Below are 18,826 nucleotides of genomic sequence, written 5' to 3'. Positions count from 1 at the left end.
TTCTATTGTATTCTATTCTATTCTGTATTCTATTCTATTCTCTATTCCGTTCTCTATTCTAATGTATTCTATTCTATTCTCTATTCTATTCTATTGTCTGTTCTATATTATTCTCTATTCTATTGTATTCTCGATTATATTCTATTCTCTATTCTCTTTTATTCTATTCCATTCTCTATTCTATTCTATTCTCTATTCTATTCTGTTCTATTCTCTATTCTATTCTATTCTATTCTATTCTAGATTATATTCTATTTTATTCTATTCTATTCTGTGTTCTATTCTATTCTCTATTCTATTCTCTATTCTATTCTATTCTATTCTATTCTCTATTCTATTCTCTATTCCATTCTATTCTGTATTCTATACTATTCTGTTGTCTATTCTATTCTATTTTCTGTTCTATTCTTTTGTAGTCTCTATTCTATTGTATTCTACTGTCTATTCTATTCTATTCCCTATTCTATTCTATTCTCTATTCTATTCTATTCTATTCTATTCTATATTCTATTCTATTCTGTATTCCATTCTATTCTTTATTCCATTGTATTCTGTTCTCTATTCTCTTCTCTTCTCTATTCTATTCTATTCGAGTCTATTCTCTATTCTTTTCTATCTCTATCCTGTTCCATTCTATTCTCTATTGTATTCTATTCTCTTTTTCATTGTATTCTAGTCTATTCTGTATTCTACTGTATTCCATTCTCTATTCTAATGTATTCTATTGTATTGTCTGTTCTATTCTATTCTCTATTCTATTCTATTCTGTATTCTATTCTATTCTCTAATCTAGATTCTATTCTATTTTATTCTATTCTATTCTCTGTTCTATTCTATTCTATTCTCTATATTTTTCTAGTCTGTATTCTCTGCCAGTCTATTCTCTTCTCTATTCTATTTTATTCTCTATTCTCTTCTATTCTATTCTATTCTAATCTATTCTGTCTTCTATTGTATTCTATTCTGTATCTAATCTCTTCTGTCTTCTATTGTATTCTTCTATTCTATTCTATTCTATCCTCTTCTATTCTATTCTATTTTCTATTCTATTCTATTCTCTATTCTATTCTATTCTCTGTTCTGTTCTATTCTCTATTCTATTCCATTCTCTATTCTATTCTATTCTATTCTATTCTCTTTTGTATTCTATTCTCTTTTCTATTCTATTCCACTCTCTATTCTATTCTAACCTCTTCCATTCTATTCTATTCTATTCTCTATTCTATTCTATTCTTTTCTCTGTTCTGTTCTATTCTCTATTCTATTCCATTCTCTATTCTACTCTGTTCTATTCTATTCTCTTTTGTGTTCTATTCTCCTTTCTATTCTATTCCCTATTCTATTCTATTCTCTATTGTATTCTCTCTTCTATTCCATTCTCTATTCTATTCCATTCTATTATCTATTCTATTCTATTCTGTTCTCTATTATATTCTGTTCTGTATTCTCTTTTATTCTTTTCCATTCTCTATTCTGTTCTATTCTCTATTGTATTCTTTTCTATTCTCTATTCTATTCTAGATTCTATTCTATTTCATTCTATTCTATTATATTCTCTTCTCTATTGTATTCTATTCTCTATTCTATTCTCTATATTTTTCTATTCTCTTTTCTCTGCCATTCTATTCTATTATCTATTGTATTTTATTCTCTATTCTCTTCTATTCTATTCTCTATTCTAATCTATTCTGTGTTCTATTCTATTCTATTCTGTATTGTATTGTATTCTATTCTATTCTATTCTATTCTCCGTCTATTCTATTCTCTTCTATTCTATCCTCTTCTATTCTATTCTATTCTCTATTCTATTCTATTCTCTGTTCTATTCTCTATTCTGTTCTCTATTCTATTCCATTCTCTGTTCTATTCTATCATCTTTTGTATTCTATTCTATTTTCTATTCAATTCTATTCTCTATTGTATTCTATCCTCTTCTATTCTGTTCTATTCTCTATTCTATTCTATTCTATTCTATTCTCTGTTCTGTTCTATTCTCTATTCTCTTCTCTATTCTATTCCATTCTCTATTCTATTCTATTCTATTCTCTTTTGTATTCTATTCTCCTTTCTATTCTATTCTATTCCCTATTCTATTCTGTTCTCTATTGTATTCTCTCTTCTATTCAATTCTCTATTCTATTCTATTCTATTCTCTCTTCTATTCTATTCTATTCTCTATTCTATTCTATTCTCTAGTATATTCTATTCTCTATTCTCTTCCATTCTATTCTGGTTTATATTCTATTCTATTCTCTATTCTCTTCTAGTCAATTCTCTATTCTATTCTATTCTAGATTCTATTGTTATTTATTCTATTCTTTTCTCTAGTCTATTCTATTCTCTATCGTATTCTATTTTCTATTCTATTCTGTTCTATTGTATTCTCTTCTTTCTTCCATTCTATTCTCTGTTTTATTCTCTTTTATTCTGTATTCTATTCTATTCTCTATTCTATTCCTAATCTATTGTATTCTATTCTATTCTATTCTATATTCTGTTGTATTCTCTATTCTGTTCTCTCTTCTGTTATATTTTATTCTATTCTCTATTCTATTGTCTATTCTATTCTATTCTCTTCTGTATTCTATTCTATTCTCTATTCTTTTCTATTCTATTCTCTGTTGTATTCTATTCTCTAATCTATTCTATTCTGTTCTCTGTTTTATTCTGTATTCTTTGCTATTCTCTATTCGGTTCTTTTCTCTATTCTATTCTATTCTCCTCTATTCTATTCTCTATTCTATTCTATTCTCTATTCTATTCTGTTCTCCATTCTATTCTATTCTGTTCTATTCTATTCTATTCTCTATTCCTTTCTATTCTGTGTTCTCTTCTGTTCTATTCTCTATTCTAATCTATTCTCTGTTCTATTCTATCCTATTCTCTATTCTATTCTATTCTGTATTCAATCGTATTGTATTCTCTATTTTATTCCATTCTATTCCCTATTGTATTCTATTCTCTCTTCTATTCTATTTTATTGTATTCTGTATTCTGTTCTGTTGTATTCTGTATTCTTTTCTGTTCTCTATTTTATTCTTTTCTGTATTCTATTGTCTTCTATTCTCTATTCTATTCTCTCTTCTATTCTCTATTCCATTTTATTCTTTTCTATTCTATATTCTCTTCTATTCTCTATTCTATTCTGTTCTATTCTCTTTTCTATTCTCTATTCTGTTCTATTCTGTATTGTATTCTGTTCTATTTTCTATTCTTTTCTATTCTCTATTGTATTCTATTGTGTTCTCTATTCTGTTCTGTTCTATTCTATTCTCTATTCTATTCTATTCTCTATTCTATGCTATGCTATGCTGTGCTGTGGTATGGTATTCTTTTCTATTCTGAGACAGAGTTTCACTCCCATTGCCCATGCTGGAATGCGGTGGCAGGATCACAACTCACTGCAGCCTCGACCTCCCATGCTCAAGTGGTCCTCCCACCTCAGCCTCCTAAGTAGCTGGGTCTGTAGGCATGCACAAGCACACCTCGCTTATATTTAGTAGAGACAGAGTTTTGCTATGTTGCCCAGGCTGGTCTTGAATTCCTGAGCTCAAGTGATCTGGCCACCTTGGCCTCCCAAAGTGCTGGGATTACAGGTGTGAGCCACTGTGCCCAGCCAAAATTTTATGTTTTTAAATGTGTAAAAGTGTAATACTTGTTTATTACTAAAGTAATTAATATATAAGGGTATATTTGAAAGGTAAAAGTTTATGTAAAGTCCCACTTAAGTGTCTTATGTGACTTTCAGAAATTTCCAATGTAATATTGGGCTCATATTTACTTTCTTTCTTTTTAGATGGAGTCTCACTGTGTCACCCAGGCTGGAGAGCAGTGCTGTGATCTTGGCTCACTGCAACCTCCGCCTCCTGGGTTCAAGCAATTCTTCTGCCTCAGCCTCCTGAGTAGCTGGGATTATAGGCATGAGCCACCGCACCTGGCTAATTTTTGAATTTTTAGTAGAGATGGGGTTTCCCCATGTTGGTCAGGCTGGTCTTGAACTGCTGTCCTTGTGTTCCGCCCACCTTGGCCTCCCAACGTGCTGAAATTACAGGCATGAGCCACTGCGCCCGGCAGGCTCATATTTACATATAAGTTATAGTCAGTTTTTTTTTTTCCCTATTGCTTCATTTTTCCTTCATATCAATTTTTTTCTATTAGAAATAATTATGTAATGAACATCCTCTTGTAAATATTGTTCTTTTCTACACCCATGAGAATATCTGAGGTCTTGTGTTTTAAAACTAATAACTATGCCTAAAGTTTTTGTTGTTTAATGTTTGTTTCTTTTACAGAGGAGGGTCTCACTTTGTTGCTGAAGCTAAAGTACAGTGGCACTATCATAACTCACTGTAGCCTCACCTTCATGGGCTCAAGCAATTCTCCTGCCTCTGCCTCCCAAGTATCTGGGACTACAGGCATGCACCACCATGCCCTGCTAATTTTTTTAAAGACTTTTAGAGACAAAGTCTCACTATGTTGCTTAGGCTGGTCGTGAATGCCTAATGTTTAATTAACACTTTACATTTTATAAAGCACTTACACTTTTGATCATCACAAACGATATTCTGAAGCAAGCTAGAAAAATGCTGTTAATCCTCTTTTACAGATATGAAAACAGGTTTAGGTTAAGTGACTTGCCAAATTTCACTTAGTAGTAGAACTAGCATAATAATTTAGACCTTTTGATTTGGTTACTCTTTCACCATGCCATAATTGTCTCTTGGGAAAAGGGAATATGAAGATAAGTCTCATATTTTAATACTTTTAATATTTTATTGTATTTTGACTGGGCGTAGTGCCTCCTGCCTATAATCCCAGCACTTTGGGATGCCAAGCCAGGCAAATCATGAGGTCAGGAGTTTGAGACCACCTGGCCAACATGGTAAAACCACATCTCTACTGAAAATACAAAAATTAGCCAGGCCTGGTGGCAAGTGCCTGTAATCCCAGCTACTCAGGAGGCTTAGGTAGGATAAACGCTTGAAACCGGAAGGCAGAGAGGTTGCAGTGAGCCAAGGTTGCGCCACTGCACCCCAGCCTGGGCAAAAGAGCAAAACTCCATCTCAAAAAAAAAAAAAAAAAAAAGGAAATTAATATATTTTTGTGTCTTTATCTGGGCACTTGGGTCCATTTTTGTGTAAACTTATGAGGAACCAGTCTCTTCACCACAGAAAAGCTTCAATATAGAAAACATTTTGTTGGCCAGGCGCGGTGGCTCACACCTGTAAATCCCAGCACTTTGGGAGGCCGAGGCGGCTGCTCACTGGAGGTCAGGAGTTTGACACCAACCTGACCAACATGGTGAAACCCTGTCTCTACTAAAAGTACAAAAATTAGCCAGACATGGTGATATATGCCTGTAATCCCAGCTATTCGGGAGGCTCAGGCAGGATAATTGCTTGAATCAGGCAGACAGAGATTGCAGTGAGCCGAGATTGCGCCCCTGCACTCCAGCCTGGGCAACAATGCGAGACTCCGTCTCAAAAAAAAAAAAAAGAAAACATTTTGTTGCACTTAAGTGGTAGGTAATAGCCATCCACAGAGTAGGTGTTCTTTTATTGGATTAAAACATAAAAAAAAAGAAGCACTTGTTCTTTTAAATTTACCTTCCTGGTTTCCCTTTATCACCTATGCTTTTCAAAAATTGCTTCCTTTAAATTTAGAAACTTTCCTATAGCAGAAGGTTTTTGCTCCTTTCTGTCTTATCTCTTGAGGGGCAGGTTGTGTGGATTTGGCAAATGATTCATACAAAAATATATAAAAGTACAGTTGACTCTGTATCCATGGGTTTTGCATCTGTGGATTCAACTACCCACAGATCGAAAATGTTCAGAAAAACACGGTAAAAAATATTATAGGACAGACATGGTGGCTTACACCTATAATCCCAGCACTTTGGGAAGCCGAGGCAGGAGGATTGCTTGAAGCCAACAGTTCGAGACCAGCCTGGGCAATATAGCGAGACCCAAATATCTGCAGAAAATTTCAGGAATTGTGGTGTGTGCTTATAGTCCCTGGTACTTGGGAGGCTGAGGTGGAAGGATCGCTTGAACCCCGGAGTTCAGGGCTGCAGTGAGCTATGATTGCGTTGCATCACTGCACTCCAGCCTGAGTGACAAAGCAACACCTTCTCTCTTAAAAAAAACAAAACAAAACAAAACTAATTTTAATATACAGTATAGCAATTTTTACATAGCATTTGTGTTGTATTTGGTATTACTTTAAAAATCTGGAGATGATTTAAAGTATACAGAAGGATGTGCATAGGTTATATGCAAATAATATACCATTGTGTGTAAGTGAATTGAGCATCCTTAGATTTTGGTATTCGAGGTGGGAGATCATGAAACTAATCTCTTGCAGATGCCAAGGGAAGATTGTATACTACATACCCAGTTCTGATTGTGGCTATTTGATGCTTTTTACTGACTTGAGAACAAATCTTTGGATTTGGAAGTTTAAAATACAGTCTTGGCCGGGTGCGGTGGCTCACGCCTGTAATCCCAGCACTTTGGGAGGCCAAGGCGGGCGGATCACCTGAGATCAGGGGTTCAAGACCAGCCTGGGCAAAATGATGAAACCCTGTCTCTACTAAAAAAATACAACTAGCCAGGCATGGCAGCATGTGCCTGTAATCGCAGCTATTCAGGAGGCTGAGGCAAGAATCTCTTGAACCCAGGAGGTAGAGGTTGCAATGAGCCGAGATCGCACCACTGCACTCAGCCTGGGGCACAGGGCAAGACCCCACCTCAAAAGCAAACAAAAAAAATTAGTCTTACATTTTTATGAGATTTGGCTGTAATTTGTTGGTTAAATAGCCAGCTGAAGCTAACTTGTAACTTTCAGAGCTATAATTTCCCTAAATTGTGAAATTCAACACGTATTGAAAAATCAATAAAACATAAACATTCAGGTTACCAAATCATTATAAACTAAACACTTTTGTTAGTATAATCCAAGCCAAGAAATTGAACCTTGCTAATACTCCCAGAATCCCTTCTCTTTTTTTTTTTGAGATGGAGTCTCTGTCACCCAGGCTAGAGTGCAGTGGCATAATCTTGGCTCACCGCAGCCTCCATCTCCCAGGTTCAAGCGATCCTCCTGCCTCAGCCTCCCAAGTAACTGGGACTACAGGCACCCCCCCACCACATCCGGCTAATTTTTGTATTTTTAGTAGAGACGGGGTTTTGCCATGTTGGTCAGGCTGGTCTCGAACTCCTGACCTCAGGTGATCTGTCTGCCTTGACCTTCAAAAGTGCTGGGATTATAGGTGTGAGCCACCACGCCCGGCCACAAGCCCTTCTGATTATATCTCTTCCCCTTCCTGTCCTAGAGAAAACACTCTTCTGAATTATGGCAATCACAGAGTCATTTTTAAGTATACATCTATAAACAATATAGTATAGTTTTGCATGTTTATTAGAATCTCTACTCAATTTGTAAATGCTTTTTAAATTGTTTTGCTGTATGTGTACCCAGCAAATAAGTTTAAACTTAATCCTGTTAAATGTACTTAACAAGATCTTTTTTTCTTCAGTTACGACCACCTCAGCCTCCAGTGTATCTCTTTGTATTTGATGTGTCTCACAATGCAGTCGAAACTGGATACTTGAATTCAGTTTGCCAGAGTTTGTTAGACAATCTGGATTTGTAAGTTTCTCAATTCAGCTTAAATATGAAACTAATAGTATTTTCCAAATGAATAAGTAATTTTTTTGAAATCTAAAAAAAGTTGTGTAATTATGTTCTAAAACTCCACCTAAATCAGTTGTTAATTTAGGCCTCACTTTCTCTTAGAAACATTATTTTTAAACCCATAGTTGGTAGGAAGAATAATGTAATGAACTTATAGGCATCAGTCACCGAGATTCATCATCTTCAACATTCTGCTCTTCTTGCTTCATCTCATCCTTCCCCTTTCATGCACATACCTTTTCCCACCTTGAATATTTTAAAGCAAATTTCAGCCAGCATACTGTTTAACCTGTACATACTTCAAGATTAACTTTTATACCTAACTATAATACTAAAGCATCAAGCAAAATTTGCAGTAATACCACATGTGATCTAATACCCAGTTTATTTTTTGTTCCTAGTTGTCTCAAAAATGCCTTTTTACTGTCAGTTTATTGGAGTAAGAATTTAAACAGTATACACATATTGCATTTGGTTATCAAGTGTCTTAAGTCTCTTAAAATAACTATTTCCAGTGGTTTTTAGAGACCTAGTGTAACCCCTCAAAGTTAATGTGACCTTTCTATGTAATGAAGTATAGTGCTTGTGTGTGGTGTGGAGGCATATAGAAGGCTAAATTTCATCACAAGTGGAGTAACTCCTTCACTTTGGTGAAAAGCTCATTCTTGTTCCTGCCAGCATTTATATTTTTAATGTTATAGATTGTGAATGGGGATTGTGAATTGATGAGATTGTCACTGACTCACCCATGCATGAGCAAGAGTGAAAAACAGTTTGCTCTTCCCCTTATATAATTGTAGTTCCACATATTTGTAGTTCTTTAAAATAGATGCTTTTGCTCTTTGTTCTTAAATATTAGAGTTTCTGTATCATAATATTTTGAAGCATGCTTTATAACTTAAAATCATCTGCAAAATTTCATTAATAGTTTTCAGTATTTTTGACCTACTATTTCCTAAGTGATTATATTTAAGTTTACATAGCTATACTTGGTTTTGGATTGTTGTATTATTGCTGTTTTTTGTTTATTGTTTGGCTTATGTGTAGTGTTTTCCCTTTGAGTCAGATATGTTTTCATGGTAAACATTGAGTGGTTTAAACATTTGTTTGTGTTGGGCCAATTTCTATAATATTGAATTAGATATTTTCATGTAACTCTTAGGACATATTTTATGTGTATTTGTGTATGGTTAAAACTTGATAAAATAGTCTTCTGAATTTGTCTTTAGGCTTCCTGGCAACACTAGAACAAAAATTGGCTTCATAACATTTGACAGTACAATCCATTTCTACAGTCTTCAAGAAGGTCTCTGTCAACCTCAGATGCTAATAGTTTCAGATATTGAAGGTATAGATTTATTGAACTACTTTCATAATTTTTCAGTTTTAGAAATATTTCTTTATTACTTGACAAATTGGATGTGTGTTGTTTGTACTATGTCAAGGAAAATCTTGAGTATAAAATCATGATTGTTGGAGTTGTAAGAGTCTTTCAGTGCAATCTCTCATTTTATGGAAGAGGAAATGGGGGTTATGGAGACAACATGAATTCTGAACAAGGTAACAAAAACAAGTTAATGTTAGAACTCAGATCAAATTTAGGCTTTTTTCCCCCTTCTTCCCATTTATTCATTCAAAAAGTATTTGAGGATAGACATATAGAGCAAAGAAATAAAACTGAGAGCTCAGAATAAAGCGTAGCATATATAGTCAATTGATTTTTGTTTTTTTTTTTTGAGATGGAGGCTTACTCTGTCTCACAGGCTATAGTGCAGTGGCATGATCTTGGCTCACTGCAGCCTACGCCTCCCGGGTTCAAGCAGTTCTCCTGCCTCAGCCTCCCGAGTAGCTGGGAAGACAGGCATGCAACACCATGCCCAGCTAATTTTTGTATTTTTAGTCGAGATGAGGTTTCACCATGTTGGCCAGGCTGGTCTCAAACTCCTGATCTCAAGTGATCTGCCTCTCTTGGCCCCACAAAGTACTGGGATTACAAGCATGAGCCACCAGGCCCAGCCAGTCAATTGATTTTTTGACAGAGGTGCCTGGACCAATCAGTGGGAGAAGAGACAGTTTTTTCAACAAATAGTTGTGGCAGTACTGCCTATGTAAAAGAATGAGGTTGGACCTTTACCTTATACCATGTAAAGAAAATTAACTTGAAATGGACTAAAGACCTAAACATAAGAGCTATAAGTATAAAACAGGGGCAAATATTTATGCCACTAGATTGTGAAACATTGGAACCCTGGTGCATTGCTGGTCAGAATGTAAAATGGTATAACTGCTGTGGAAAATACCTTGGCAGTTCCTCAAAGTTAATGGTGAATTACTACATGATGTAGCAATTCCACCATTCAATATATACTCCAAAAAATTGAAAGCAGGGACTCAAGCAGATGCTTGTACATCATTGTTTATAGCAATAGCAATCATTCACAATAGCCGAAAGGTGGAAACACCCCAAGTAGTCATCAATAGATGAACAGATAAACAAAATGTGGTATAAATGTATAATGGGGACGGGCGTTGTGGCTCACGCCTGTAATCCCAGCACTTTGGGAGGCTGAGGCGGGCGGATCACAAGGTTAAGAGATCGAGACCGTCCTGGCCAACATGGTGAAACCCTGTCTCTACTAAAAATACAAAAATTAGTTAGGTGTGGTGGCGTGCGCCTGTAATCTCAGTTACTCAGGAGGTTGAGGCAGGAGAATGGCATGAACCTGGGAGGAGGTGGAGCCTGCAGCGAGCCCAGATCGTGCCACTGCACTCCAGTCTGGACAACAGAGTGAGACTCCATCTCAAAAAAAAAAAAAAAGACAAAAAAACGTATAATGGAATATTATTCAGCCTCAAAAAAACGATGAAATTCTCACACGTGCTACACTGTGGATGCACCTGGAAAACATACTAAATGAAATAAGCAAGACACAAAACGACAAATATTTTATGGTTCCACTTATATACAATACCTAGAATAGGCAAATTCATAGAGACAGAAAATGGAATAGAGGTTACCAGGTGCTGGGGGGGAAGGGCAATCAATAGGGAGTTATCATTATTATTACTTTTTTTTTTTGAGATGGAGTTTTGCTCTTGTTGCCCAAACTGGAGTGCAATGGCACCATCTCTACTCACTACAACCTCCGCCTCCCAGGTTCAAGCAATTCTCCTGCCTCAGCCTCCTGAGTAGCTGGGATTATAGGTGCATGCCACCATGCCCAGCTAATTTTTTGTATTTTTAGTAGAAACGGGGTTTCACCATGTTAGCCAGGCTGGTCTTGAACTCCTGACCTCAGGTGATCCACCCACCTCTGCCTCCCAAAGTGCTGGGATTACAGGTGTGAGTCACCGCGCCTGGCTATTACTATTTTTTTAAAGACAGAGACTCTGTCTCCCATGTTGCAGCGCAGTGGTACAATCATAGCTCACTGCAGCCTTGAAGCCCTGGGCTCAAGCGATCCTTCCACCTCAGCTTTTCAAGTAGCTAGGACTACAGGTACACGCTACCATGCCCAGCTAATTTTTAAAATTTCTTGTGGAGGCAAGGTCTTGCTAAGTTGCACAGGCTGGTCTCAAGCTTCTGGCCTTGGGCAGTCCTTTCACCTCGTCCTCCCAAAGTGTTGGGAGTACAGGCATGGGCCACACCTGGCCAGGCCTTGTTTTTTTGTAAAAAGAAACAAACTATAGAAATGTAGAAAGTGATTATCCTTGTAATCCTCCACCACTCTCTTCCCAGTTTACTCCCTTTCTAAGAAAGAATTACTAAGCAAGAATAAATGTGAATCCTGAGAGGCTCATCTGAAGTGGGCAGTTAGCATACCTTCTGATTTGCTTGATTTTGCAGTCCCATTAATTTTATTTGTTTTGTTTTGTTTTGTTTTGTTTTGTGTTTTTGGAGACAGAGTCTTGCTTTGTTGCCCAGGCTGTAGCACAGTGGTGCAATCTCGGCTCACTGGCTCACTGCAGTCTCTGCCTCCTAGGTTCAAGTGATTCTCATGCCTCAGCCTTCCGAGTAGCTGGGATTATAGGTGTGTGCCATTATGCCAGCTAAGTTTTTGTATTTTTTAGTAAATATGGGGTTTCACTATGTTGGCCAGTCTGGTCTCAAACGCCTGGCCTCAAGTGACCTGTCCACCTTGGCCTCCCAAAGTGCTGGGATTACAGCAGGCATGAACCACCGTGCCTGGCCTCCATAGTCCCATTTTTTAATTTTTATTTATTTTTTTTTTGAGAAGGAGTCTTGCTCTGGTACCCAGGCTGGAGTGCAGTGGCGCAATCTCGGCTCACTGCAGCCTCTGCCTCCTGGGTTCACGCATTTATTTGCCTCAGCCTCCCGAGTAGCTGGGATTACAGTCGCCCACCACCATGCCTGGCTAATTTTTGTATTTTTAGTAGAGACAGGGTTTCACCATCTTGGCCAGGCTGGTCTTGAACTCCTGACCTCGTGATCCGCCCTCCTCGGCCTCCCAAAGTGCTGGGATTATAGGCATGAGCCACTGTACCTGGCCCGTAGTCCCTTTTTAAAGGCACTGGTATGGGCCTTTTTTTTTTTCTTTTGAGACGGGTCTTGATCTGTCCCCCAGGGTGGAGTGCAGTGGCGCCATCTCAGGTCACTGCAACCTCCGCCTCCCGGGTTCAAGCAATTCTCTTGCCTCAGCCTCCCAAGTATCTGGGACTACAGGTGCCCACCACCATGCCTGGCTAACTTTTTGTATTTTTAGTAGAGATGGGTTTCATCACATTAGTCAGGCTGGTCTCAAACTCCTGACCTTGTGATCCGCCCGCCTCGGCCTCCGAAAGTACTGGGATTACAGGCATGAGCCACCGTGCCTGGCCGACCTTCTTTATAAGAAAGCATACGCTTTGTGAATGACAGAGCTATTGGTGAGCTGTATTGCTTCCTTATAAAGGCAGCATTCTTGTGTGTCATGTTAGTCAAAAAGATGTCTCAATGCCAATAGTGTATCTTTGGCTGGCTTCCAGGGCTAGCCATTTAAAAAAAAAAAAGGGGTCAAAGCAGAATTGTAATTTATTATCTTTAGCCTAAGAAGCATAGCACTTACACAAACCCGTATTCAGTGATTACAGATCAATATTTTCTTTTTTTTTTTTGAGACAGGGTTTCAACCTCCTGCCTAGCCTGGGAGTGCAGTGGTACGATCTTGGCTCACTGCAGCCTCAGCCTCCCCGGCTCAAGGAATCCTCCCACATAGCTGGGACTATAGGCATGCACCACCATGCCTGGCTCATTTTTGTATTTTTTATAGAGACAGGGTTTTACCGTGTTGCCCAGGCTGGTCTCAAACTCCTGAGTTCAAGTGATTCGCTTACCTCGGCCTCTCAAAGTGCTGGGATTACAGGCGTGTACTACTGCACCCAGCCCAGATAAATATTTTCTAATTGGTAGGCTATACCTTTTACAAGGTAGCAGACAAGAAACAGAAAATTTGCAGTAGATACCTGTATCATTGTGGTTTTTTAGTGGCTCTTTGGACACATGTAAACAGTGCTATAATAGTGGCGGAGGTGGCTTATTTTAAGGAAGGGGTGGTTAATTGCATTAGTGTTGTATTTTTGGAACACTTTTAATTATTACATTTTGTTTAAAATAAATATGTATTTCTTCTTTCAGATGTTTTTATACCTATGCCAGAGAACTTATTAGTAAACTTAAATGAAAGTAAAGAGGTAAGGCACATTTTCCTACCTGACATGTTTAATTGAAATATTGAAGGAATACGTTTTTGAAATGAACTTTAAGTAATATTTTTATTATTTCTGTGACATTTCTAAGACGTGTAGCATTTTATATTTGCTCTTATAATTAGATGAACAGCTCTTGAGTTCCACCTTGAGCTGATCATTTTTAAGTCTAATGAAGCAAGTTATTTGTAGTAGGGTAGAAAATAAGCATATTCCATAAAGGAGGAACACCTGAAGGAAATCTGTCTTGCCAGCCATTTGGGAAGTTGGGAGGGTTGCTGAGATAAAGCTTCTGTTCACTACATAGAAGCACATTAGGTAGGCTGCTTTCAGTGCCCTTTGCTTTTCTGATTCACAGAGTGTCATTGGGGTCAGTTCAGAAGAAACTCTTATTACCTGCCTGGAAATTGCCATGAGATAATACAGTGAGAGGTGAACAGAATGTGTCTGAAGTGGGGATGTTGTCTACCCTGTACATGCATATATGCCGTAGGGGTAACATTTTAACTAGCAAGTCTATGGTCTCTGCTGTTGGCAATGGTGACTGTGCCATAGTGCGAAGTATTTTTTTCCCCATTAACTCTATTTGTACAACCTAACCTGTAAAGGTAGTTGTTTTTCTTTTGTAGTGCTATTACTAGTTGACAAAGTTACTGGATATATTAGATTTGCAACAGGGAACAGCTAAACTCACTTTGGAACTTAAAAGAATAAAGTGTGTAGAGGTGATGGAGAAGGCCATATTTCATGGCATTAAAATATACCAAATCTCTGAACTGTGATGGTTCTTTTGGATACATTTTGGACTTATAGTCTTGCTGGACTACTGCATGTGCAAGAACTGTAAGGCCCCAACTTTGATTTGTCTTGCTTGCCAATTTATAATGTTGGCTTAAAATGGCTTTCTTGTCATTTGACCAACTTCATTGTTTAATGTCTGTAGACTCTCTGACCATCATCATGACTCAGTGTCTTGTCTATTGTATTAGATACTGACTGAATGTGAAAAAAATTTTTAATTGTGACACTCTCGAGTTTTCTTGCTTTATTTTACAAGCTCGTGCAAGATTTACTGAAAACTTTGCCACAAATGTTTACTAAGACTCTGGAGACCCAGAGTGCCTTGGGTCCTGCACTGCTGGCTGCCTTTAAGCTGATGTCTCCAACTGGTGGTCGAATGTCTGTCTTTCAAACACAACTCCCAACTCTTGGAGTGGGAGCCCTGAAACCACGAGAGGAACCAAACCACAGGTCATCTGCTAAGGTTAGAGAGTCATGAAATGTCTGATAAGGTTTATGCTGGTGTTCCACCTCTGTGACCACAGAGCTTGTTTTTTCTTTAAATTTATTTGTCAATTGTTGGGAGGAGGGACTATGAGGAAATTAACTTTTATGTAGACATTTTTATATTGTTACATATTTCTCTACCTGATTCATCCTTCTTTAATTTTTAATATCTTTAGCAGGCCATTAGCAATTCAGTCTGCCTTCAGAGATACAGTCTGGGAGACTAGCAGCATATGCTTGACAGGGACAAAGAGAACCTGATTGACCAGTTAAGAATAGTCTTATTTGGCTGGGTGTGGTGGCTCACGCCTGTAATCCCAACATTTTGGGAGGCCAAGGCAGGTGGATCACCTGAGGTCGGGAGTTTGAGACCAGCTTGACCAACATGGAGAAACCTTGTCTCTACTAAAAATACAAAATTAGCCGGGTGTGGTGTCACATGCCTATAATCCCAGCTACTCAGGAGGCTGAGGCAGGAGAATCGCTTGAACCTGGGAGGCGGAGGTTGCAGTGAGCCAAGATTGCGCCATTTCACTCCAGCCTGGGCAACAAGAGCAAAACTCCGTCTCAAAAAAAAAAAAGAAAAGAAAAGAAAAGAAAAATAATAGTCTTATTTGGCACATCGATGGCCAAGGTGCTTGTGTGCAACTTGTGTGCATAAACTTGAAAGTTTTTGAGACCCGTATTTCCCCAAAGATAATGAAAGAGAGACCTGTGTACTATACTGGGTATTATATCATTCCTGGAGTCAGACTGCCTATTCTCACTGTTTATTACATGTGGGAACTTGAAAAATTAATTTCTTTACCCCTTTGTTTCTTTATATATAAGGTGAAAATAAAGGGTCAGGTATGGTGGCTTATGCCTATAATCCCAGCCCTTTGGGAGGCTGAGTTGGAAGGACTGATTGAGCTCAGGAGTTTGAGACCAACCTGGGCAACATAGTGAGACCCTGTCCCTACAAAAATACAAAAAAATTAACCAGGTGTGATGCTGAGAGCCTATAGTCCTAGCTACGCTGGAGGCTGAGGTGAGAGGATCACTTGAACCCAGGAGGCTGCAGTGAGATCGTGCCACTACACTCCAACTTGGGAAACAACAACAACAAAAAAGATGACTGGGTGCGGTGGTTCATGCCTGTAAGACCGTGCTTTGGGAGGCTGAGGCGGGCGGATAACCTGAGGTCAGGAGTTCGAGACCAGCCTGGCCAACACGATGAAACCCCATCTCTATAAAAAATACAAAAATTGGCTGGGCATGGTGGCTCATGCCTGTAATTCTAGCACTTTGGGAGGCCAAGGTGGGTGGATCATGAGGTCAGTTGTTCGAGACCAGTCTGACCAGCACGATGAAACCCTGTCTCTACTAAAAATACAAAAATTAACCAGGCGTGGTGGCACACGCCTGTAATCCCAGCTACTCAGGCTGAGGCAGGAGAATCGCTTGAACCTGGGAGGCGGAGGTTGCAGTGAGCTGAGATTGTGCCACTGCACTCCAGCCTGAGCAACAGAGCGAGACTCTGTCTTGAAACAACAACAACAACAACAAAACAGAAAAATTAGCCGGGGGTGGTGGTGTGCACCTGTAGTCCCAGCTACTTGGGAGGCTGAAGCATGAGAATTGCTTGAACCCGGGAGGAGGAGCCTGCAGTGAGGTAGCTGAGGTAATGCCACTGCCCTCCAGCCTGGGTGACAGAGTGAGACTCTGTCTCAAAAAAAAAAAAAAAGAAAGAAAGAAAATAATGATAGCACTTACCTCTTAGGGTAGTTGAAAGGACTAAGTAAGTATTACACATGAATTGTTTAGAACAGTTTCCAGCATACTGAACATTTAATAGATTTTAGTTACAATAAAAAACTTTGCCAACTATGAAATTACTATAGTAAATGTTTTTCTTTTTAAAAGTAAATACAGAAAAATTTTAAAAACATATATATATGTATTTTTTTTTTTTAATAAATAGAGCCATGTTGCCCAGGATGGTCTTAAACTCCTAGGCTCAAGCAATCCACCCACCTCGGCTTCCCAAAGTGCTAGGATTACAGGTATGAGCCACCACGCCTGGCTGGAACTTACAGAAAATTGCTAAGCAGTACTTGCTTCTTAATGAAAAACCAAGTAGTACCATACAGGAAAAGGACTTTGTAGAATGCCCAGAAATAATTGCAATTGTTGTTAACATCATGATATATGTAGATGTGTATTTAGGTTTTATGACAATGTAATGATTTTTTAAAATGTCTCTTTGTAATTTATTGTAAATAGGATATACACCTGACACCATCCACTGACTTCTATAAGAAATTAGCCTTGGACTGTTCTGGTCAGCAAGTAGCCGTTGACTTATTCCTTCTCAGTGGACAGTATTCTGACTTGGCTTCTCTAGGTAAGTTCTTTGTAATCATTTTTTTTTTCTGTTAAATGAATATCAAAATGGTACTTATATGATAGTCTTCTAAATATAGGACAAAGTCAAAGAATATGTATGTCCTTTGGAGAGTTAGTCAGTCAGTTTAGTCTATTAAAAACCTTACAGTCTTCTAGTGTGAACATTTAGTAATAGAAAAATTTCTATACTACTATTGAAAGGAATGCAGGCTAGGTATGATGGCTCGTGTCTGTAATCCTAACAATTTATGAGGCCTATGCAGGAGGATTATTTGAGCCCAGGAGTTTGAGACCAACCTGGGCAACATAGGAAGACCCTGTATTTACAAATAATATATATATATTTTTTTTAAAATAAAAAACTAGCCAGGCATGGTGGCGCACACCTGTGGTCCCAGCTTCTTGGAAGGCTGAGGTGGGAAGAGTGCTTGAGGTGGGGAGGTCAAGGCTGCAGTGAACCCCATGGTATCACTACTGCACTCCAACCTGGGTGACAGAATGGGACTCTGTCTCAAAAAAAGGGAATGAAATATCCTTTCTGACAGTAGTTTACCTTGGAAAGTTAAAGAAAGATTGATTCCAATGTCTGCAGTTACTTTGGTGTAGTAGAAGTAGTTAACGGCACAGTTTAAAACTGTGTGTGTTCTCTTCCAGGTTGTATTTCTCGGTATTCAGCAGGTAGTGTCTATTACTATCCCTCTTACCATCATCAGCACAACCCAGTCCAAGTGCAGAAATTACAGAAGGAACTACAGAGATACCTTACTCGGAAGATTGGCTTTGAGGCGGTCATGAGGATTCGGTGCACCAAAGGTAGGAATTTTTTTTTTTTTTGAGTAGCAGTAAATAATATTTTTGGTACCAGTAAATATACATGTTTTTATCTAGTCTTATAAGATTGCCCTTCTGAGATACTTTGCTGACTCTGGAATATGTAATTAAGAGGAGAGAAGAAACATTGTAACCAAAAAAAGTGGGGGGCCTATTGAGAATATACTCAAAAGCACTGACTTGTATATGTATGTATGTATATATATATATATATATATATTTTTTTTTTTTTTTTTTTGAGTCGGAGTCTTGCTCTGTCCCCCAGGCTGAAGTGCAGTGGCGCTATCTCGGCTCACTGCAAGCTCCGCCTCCCGGGTTCATGCCATTCTCCTGCCTCAGCCTCCCGAGTACCTGGGACTACAGGCGCCCACCACTGCGCCCAGCTAATTTTTTGTATTTTTGGTAGAGATGGGGTTTCACCGTGGTCTCGATCTCCTGACCTTGTGATCCGCCCGCCTCGGCCTCCCAGAGTGCTGGGATTACAGACGTGAGCCACCACACCCGGCTGACTTGTATATTTTTAAATGGAGAATTTTATTGTGTGTGAATTACCTAAATTTTTTAAAAAAGACCTTATCTCCGACTGGGCACAGCGGCTTATGCGTGTAATTCCAGCACTTTGGGAGGCCAGCGCTGGTGGATCGCTTGAGTCCAGGAATTAGAGACCAGCCTGGACAACATTGCAAAGCGATGTCTCTACAAAAAATACAAAAACTTAGCTGAGCGTGGTGATGCACGTCTGTAGTCCCAGCTTCTTAGGAGGCTGAGGAGGGAGGATTGCTGGGGCCTGGCCTGGGAGTCAGAGGTTGTAGTGAGCAGAGATCACACCACTGCACTCCAGCCTGGGCAATACTCTGTCTCCAAAAAAAAAAAAAAATAGAGTCTATTTTTTTCTTTTCTTTTTTTTTTTTTTTTTTTG

The 18,826-nt window shown here is 38.5% G+C and overlaps 1 protein-coding gene across 1 annotated transcript in view; it reads left to right on the top strand.

Annotated features, from left to right (window-relative positions):
• The window catches only part of SEC24A (SEC24 homolog A, COPII coat complex component), a 90,996-nt gene that overhangs the window by 41,721 nt on the left and 30,449 nt on the right, over positions 1-18,826 (top strand). The window contains exons 8-13 of the mRNA XM_026454496.2: positions 7,509-7,650; positions 8,925-9,043; positions 13,331-13,386; positions 14,459-14,665; positions 16,954-17,074; positions 17,731-17,889. Of these exons, the coding sequence (XP_026310281.1) occupies positions 7,509-7,650; positions 8,925-9,043; positions 13,331-13,386; positions 14,459-14,665; positions 16,954-17,074; positions 17,731-17,889 (804 nt within the window). The remainder of the gene's footprint in view (positions 1-7,508; positions 7,651-8,924; positions 9,044-13,330; positions 13,387-14,458; positions 14,666-16,953; positions 17,075-17,730; positions 17,890-18,826) is intronic.

Source organism: Piliocolobus tephrosceles, chromosome 4 (genome assembly GCF_002776525.5).
Source record: "Piliocolobus tephrosceles isolate RC106 chromosome 4, ASM277652v3, whole genome shotgun sequence".
In the NCBI taxonomy this organism is placed as follows: domain Eukaryota; kingdom Metazoa; phylum Chordata; class Mammalia; order Primates; family Cercopithecidae; genus Piliocolobus; species Piliocolobus tephrosceles.
This window is presented reverse-complemented; position numbering and strand designations above follow the sequence as displayed.